Source organism: Cicer arietinum, chromosome 5 (assembly GCF_000331145.2).
Source record: "Cicer arietinum cultivar CDC Frontier isolate Library 1 chromosome 5, Cicar.CDCFrontier_v2.0, whole genome shotgun sequence".
NCBI classification, from domain to species: domain Eukaryota; kingdom Viridiplantae; phylum Streptophyta; class Magnoliopsida; order Fabales; family Fabaceae; genus Cicer; species Cicer arietinum.
The window spans coordinates 56,659,870-56,666,509 of record NC_021164.2 but is presented as its reverse complement, the minus strand read 5'-3'; the positions used below and the strand labels follow the sequence as shown (position 1 = coordinate 56,666,509).

General features: G+C 30.0%; 1 protein-coding gene across 1 annotated transcript; it reads left to right on the top strand.

Annotated features, from left to right (window-relative positions):
- The first annotated feature begins 551 nt into the window (after positions 1 to 551).
- On the top strand, positions 552 to 3,182 carry LOC101500001 (triacylglycerol lipase 2-like). The gene is made up of 9 exons (XM_027334575.2): positions 552 to 747; positions 963 to 1,070; positions 1,204 to 1,344; positions 1,443 to 1,553; positions 2,024 to 2,167; positions 2,251 to 2,291; positions 2,389 to 2,468; positions 2,557 to 2,652; positions 2,743 to 3,182. The coding sequence occupies exons 1-9, from the start codon at positions 565 to 567 to the stop codon at positions 3,060 to 3,062; spliced, it is 1,224 nt and encodes a 407-aa protein (XP_027190376.1). The 5' UTR covers positions 552 to 564; the 3' UTR covers positions 3,063 to 3,182.
- The last annotated feature ends 3,458 nt before the right edge of the window (positions 3,183 to 6,640 follow it).

Genomic DNA, 6,640 nt, shown 5'->3' with positions numbered 1-6,640 from the left:
AATATATTTAACACATAGTTGGTCAAAATAATCAACTATGTATTTTCAAAACATCCATTAAGTTAGAATAATAAAATCTCAATTTAAAAAGAAAATATTAATTTCAATGACTAATTTTGTAAACATATTAAAAATAAATAAACATATTTGACCTATAATATTTGTCGCAAAATATTGGACAAATATTTTGTGTACTCATGGTGACACACACGATAATCGTTAACATGGTTTTCTCGAAAGGTCAAATCACATTAACGTAGCAATTAAATTAAACTATATATTAATTCCAATAACCTGGTAGTTGAAGATTAAAAAACGTTTAAGGTGGACAACTTATTTGTATTGATTGAAAAACATGGTAATGAACGCAAGCATAAAGACATGATATATTACAAGTATTTGAATAGTCAACTACGTCATAAATTAACTACAATCATTAAATACAATCATTAATGTGCAATATTATATTCAATTTTTTCTATGCCATGCAAAGAAGCCTATAAAATACCACTACTTTCTGTTTCTTTGGAGGAGCATAGCCATAAGCATAACCAAAGTATCAATATGGCAAGTACAATATTAATTAGTTTTATCTCAATAGTCTTGCTTTGCATTACATCAACTCAAGGAAGAAAATCACTTTACACAACCAATAATGAATTTTCAGCATCCTCTCTTGCTACCAATGATGATGGTGTCTGCAGTACTCCGGTAAAAATACAAGGTTATACATGTGAAGAACATAAGGTAAATTAATATTACACTACCATGCATGTTGCATTTCACAATTATATTTGATTGGAAACAAACTTTTTCCAATACATGAGCTAAATTAATATGATGTATCAACTATGCTAAAAAAATCTTTAAAAAATAAACTATGCTAAAAAATAAAAAATGGGACAAATGTTATCAACAAACACATAAATGGTTTATGTAACATATTTTTTGGACTGATTCAGGTAACAACAAATGATGGTTACATTCTAAGCTTACAGAGATTATCGACAGGGCAATCCGGTATAAAAGCAAACAAGCCACCTGTGTTAATACAACATGGTCTATTTTCTGTAAGTTTTGTTGTTGTAGATACATATACAAATTACAACAATACATATATAAAGTCAACATATATGTTTGACTCCTACAATTTAAGTGTGACATGCAATTAACTAAGATAACTTTTGGTGTGTGGTTTTTCAGGATGCTATAATATGGTTGTTCAATCCTCCACAAGAATCATTGGCATATATCTTAGCAGACAGTGGATTTGATGTGTGGCTTGTCAATGGAAGAGGGACAAAATATAGCACCATGCACACATCACTAAGTCCTAATGACAATGTAATTCTTAGATCTTAATTATATGATACTACATCCATTTCGGTTTTCATATTTTCATTTGTTGTTAATGGATTGTTTGATTTATTTGTTATGTACAGGCTTATTGGGAATGGTCATGGGACGAATTAGCTAATTATGATCTTCCTGCTTCCGTCCAATATGTTTACAAAGTCACTGGTCAAAAAATGCATTATGCAGGTCATTCTCAGGTGAATTGTTAGGATATGATAATTATAAATTTAGTAAATTCAAATATTTCAATTGATTTTTCATCATTTATAAATTCTTATGTTCAGATGGAAAAATAAAATTCTTCATTCTTAAACTTACTTGACATTTACTTCTTTTGAAACTTTTGGGATAATAGTTTAAATATATAATCCAAAATGAGAATTTTAAAAAAAATTGGGTCACATTTTAGATTTTAAAAAGTTGAAGCACCAAATTGTGAAATATGAAAAAATATAGGGACCAATCTAGAATTTTAAACCAATTTGCATAGTTTTTGAGAGAAATATAAAGACACATTTGATATTCATATTTTATAAATTTATGATCCAAAAACAATAAAATTTTCATCAAAGAATTTGAATTACTTTCTATTACTCTGCTTCAATACTACCACGATCTTGTTATGTTTAATGTGTGTATACGTATGTAACAACAATTTAAATTTCAGGGAACATTAATGGCTTTGGTTGCTTTATCTCAAAATCAACTTCTAGATATGTTGAGATCAGCTGCATTACTTAGTCCAATTGCACATATGAATCAAATTCCTTCAAGTGCAACAAAACTTGCTGCTAACCTCCTTTTAGCTAATGTGAGTCACGGAAAAAAAATTTAACATACGTTTTAAAATATTAATTGAATAATATTTTCCTTTTTTTTTTTTTAATATAACAGGATGTATATTGGTTAGGCCTCCGTGAATTCAATCCTAAGTCGTAAGAGAATAATAATTATTTCCTCTATACTTTTATTTATCTTAATAAAAAAAGGTATTATGAAAATGATTTCTTATATATTCATCATAATGAGCAGGGATACTGGAAACAAAGTTATGGAAGGTGTCTGCACTGCTCTAAAAATTGACTGTACAAAAATAATGACAATTTTCACAGGTATTTTAGATGTGGAAATTTCACTTTATTTTGTGAATCATAAATTATTGATTTTATTTTGGTATTCCTTAACTTTTAAATTTTATAGGTCCAAATTGCTGCTTAAATTCTTCTAGGACAGATTTGTATCTTGAGTATGAACCACAACCAACAGCAACAAAGAACTTGATCCATCTATCTCAAAGTAAAAATTTTATTTATTTTTGCTATGACTAAAAATAACATTTGATTTTTATTATTGACATGGCTCTTTTGTATTTTGGAATTTGAATAGTGATTAGAACAGGATTTATAGCAAAGTATGATTATGGTAATGCACAAGAAAATATACAACACTATGGACAACCGGCTCCTCCAACTTATGACATGACCAAAATCCCAAATGATTTTCCTCTTTTCCTAAGCTATGGAGGGAAAGATTATTTATCTGATGTAAAAGATGTGAAGGTTTTGCTAAATGACCTTAAAGGTCATGATGTGAACAAGCTGGTGGTATTGTTCAAGGAAGATTATTCACATGTTGATTTTATTATGGCTGTAAATGCTAAACAAGCTGTGTATGATCCTATGATAGCTTTTTACGACACTAATTGAAATTACTGAAATTTATGTGATTCGTTACGTAGGATAGATATTTTAGTTTGATTGACGAATCTAGTTATATTTTTATTGAATAAGTATTTTGTACTCCCTCCGGTTATTATCAAATATAAATTTAAGAAAATTCATTGGCAATCTCTCTCTCTCATCATACAATTAACACTTGCTGTCTTCTATTAAATCTTCTTCCCACTCTTATTTTAAAAACACCATTTACTATTAGAAATTTCATCTATAGTGACTAATTTAGAGAATGAATATTTTCAGTCACACTATCGACCGAAACCGTAATTTTGAACTTAGAAACTAAATATTTTTTCATCACAAAATTGGTTGCTAACAAAATTTAGATAATGAAATAGTAACTGAATTTTAGCGACCACAAATCCAGTAGTTAATTATCACTATAATAGAAAATTCGCCTTTCACACTAGTGACAGAAATAGAGACTGAAATTCTGAACCTTGAAACTAAATATTATTTCGTTACTAAATAAGTCGCTAACGAAATTTAGAAACTAAAATAACAATTAAATTTTAGCGACCAAAATTTCATTCTCTAACTATTTTTTAATTACATAATTTAGTTTCCTTACCAACACACAATAAGCTTTCTCTCTCAAATAAACCCTAGAACGTACTTTCTTTCTCATTCTCATCCCATAAACACCATTTCCTTCTCAACCTAAAAACTCAACATTTCTTTCTCAACACAATCAATTTTTCTCGACACCACAAACAATCAGTTCCTCTTTCTTTCTCAACCCACCACAAACCCTAAAGCCATTCATCTCGTGCTAATCCCCTTTCACCGTCATTTCATCATGATTCATAATCGTGAAACCAACTAGTTTAGATTTCATCTGTTGCTAACCATCCTCTCACCATCATTCATCACGAAACCATCCTCTGTTGCTAATCACCTCTCACCGCCATTTCATCACGAAACCATCCTCTGTTGCTAACCCCAATTGGTTCAAATTTCTTCCACAACCGCGAAACCAACTGGTTCTCTTAAACCGTTAAAATGCAACTACAACGTGAAGCCCTCATTGTCTGTCATCTCGTCGGTTATCATGAACCAGAAGGTAAGGAATTTATTTTGTTGTTTTTTGGTTATGCTTCATTTTTTGTGTTTTTGTTGTGACCTAATCATTTTGAACTTACTTAACTAAAGGGGTAAAGAAATTCTGAAAATGATTCAATTGAGAATAGTTATGTTGATTGATTTCAGGACTTGAGATATTGAGTTTTTCATGTATTTTTTAAGTTACCAAAGACATGTTGGATTCTAATACATATTGATAGGTAAACCAGTAATCAATTTATCTTCTTATTGATTTTTTTTCTTTGCAGGGTTTTAAACTAGGACTATCCAACACTTTTCAGGTTTTGACATTTTCATCCAAAGGTTTGTTGAAACTCTATTATTTTCTTCCCTTACCAAAAAATAATAGTTTGAAGGAATTAATTTATATTGAGGAGGGGGTTGGTTGGCTTAGTGTGCTTGGTTGAGCATTTGATAAATGTAATTTGATGAACTTGATTTTGTGTTATGAATTTGATTAAAATTGATTTGAAGTGAAGTGATTTATGTTTAAATGTTTAAATGTAATTTGATGAACTTGATTTTGTGTAATGAATTTAATTTCTTTCTCAAAATTCAGTCACAAAATTGGTCACAAAATTCGATCACTAAATTTGGTCGCTGTTTTGATCGCAACAGCTAGCGACTAGCCGTTTACCAACGAAATTTAAAAGGTCGCTAATTCGGTCGCTACTAGCAATAGTGACCGATTTTTAAACATTATCGACTAATTTTTTGGTCACTAAAGGCAAAATTTCTAGTAGTGGTGGGTAGTGTTTTTCGCCTTTTTTTGTATCTTGAGGGGTTGTTTCTTGTTCCTTTTCGAATGTTTCTTGTACTTTTATATTTTTAATTATTAGTACGCCTTGTATTTCGAATTCATTTTATATATTTTAGTCGTTTCAAAATAAAAAATATCCAACATTAATTTAATATAACTTTGGATTCACTTGATATTTGGATATTGACGAATAAATGACTCATAAACTTTGATTAGTTTGAGAGTTAGAAGTTAAAAAAAAAAAAAGGTGATTGAGAGTCTTGGATTCTTGACCCAAGAATGGAAGATGGTGGCTCCTTAGTGGTGTAGATGGTTGAAGCTCCTCGTCGGGAGTGTACATGCACACACTTCGACGATCAAGTCAATTTGTGTTTTAGAGTGGGAGATTTTATGTTTGAAATTGTATGTACCTTTGCACTACATTAAATGTCCTTTTTGTAAGACATTTCTTATGGTTTTTAGAAGAAATCAATTAGGTTTGTGAGTAAGATGATTTGTGATTTTCAGATCATCATCTATTCCAGACGCATCCTTGTGTATGAGTGATGATTATTTGTCATCGTGTGATTGAGATCATGATGTAGCTACCATTGTGTGATCATGATGGAAGGTATAAGTGAGTTATGATGGTCCATCACTTCACATTCTTTTTGTTTGTCATGATGTGCTCTCATAAAAAATAAAAAAATTAAAAAAAATTTGCTACCTACACCCCTCACTTTACTACCCACACCCCTCATTTAAAAAAAAAAACTCAAAATGCCTTTAAATATTTATAATATTCTTTAACTCCATTAATTCATTCGTCACTATTCTTAACCACTCAAAACTCATATATCACAAAATCACCATAACTCACCCATCATAACTCATAAGCATTCAAAACTTACATCACTCACTCATAACTTGCATTCCATAAGTTTCATTTTCACATTGTGGTTAAAGTGACCCGATAAAGTATGTTTATTGTTCTGTTTTTGAGTTCGTAAAAAATATGGGATTTTAATTGAACTGAATTCACGTACATTGTAAAATTGTAAACATCTCAATAGTACGTGAATTAAGTTCAAGTAAACGTACATGATTTAAGATTGAGTAATTAATGGAGTTTGAGACTCATTTGTGGTACGTGGACTGAGTTCATGTAAATGTATTTGAACTGAGTTCACGTATATTGTAAAATTATAAAAATCTCAAATAGTATGTGAATTGAGTTCACGTAAACGTACTTGAACTGAGTTCATGTAAACGTACTTGAATAGAGTTCACGTAAACATACTTGAACTGAGTTCACGTATCAATATTGCATAATCTTGAATTTTTTATGTTCCTTTTTTTACGAAGATGAAGATTGAGAGATGTTAGAGTTTTGAAGATGAAGATGAATGAATGAGATTTGAATTAAAAATTCAATAAATAATTAAGAGCATTTTGGATAATTTATTTTTTTTAAAAAAACGAGGAGTGTAGATAGTAAAATGAGGAGTGTAAGCAGTATTTTTGTAAAAGAAAAACATGATTATCATAAGTATCTCTAATTCAAGAACCTTTTGTATTCCTCTAAGAAATAGATCGAGTTGGTCTCGAGCTGTGACGGTATGCCATAACAAATAGTATAATGCACAGATTTTTTGTTCTTAATCACATGAGAAGAAAGGTAGGAGATGGAGCTTTCATTTTTCCTATTTCCATAATTAACCTTGTC

What these genes read in the sequence shown, in the direction of transcription:
- LOC101500001 (XM_027334575.2), top strand. Translation starts at nt 565, where the DNA reads ATGGCAAGTACAATATTAATTAGTTTTATCTCAATAGTCTTGCTTTGC. An exon ending in AATAATGACAATTTTCACAG is followed by an intron (nt 2,469 to 2,556) that starts GTATTTTAGATG and finishes TAAATTTTATAG; the next exon opens with GTCCAAATTGCTGCTTAAAT. An exon ending in CTTGATCCATCTATCTCAAA is followed by an intron (nt 2,653 to 2,742) that starts GTAAAAATTTTA and finishes GAATTTGAATAG; the next exon opens with TGATTAGAACAGGATTTATA.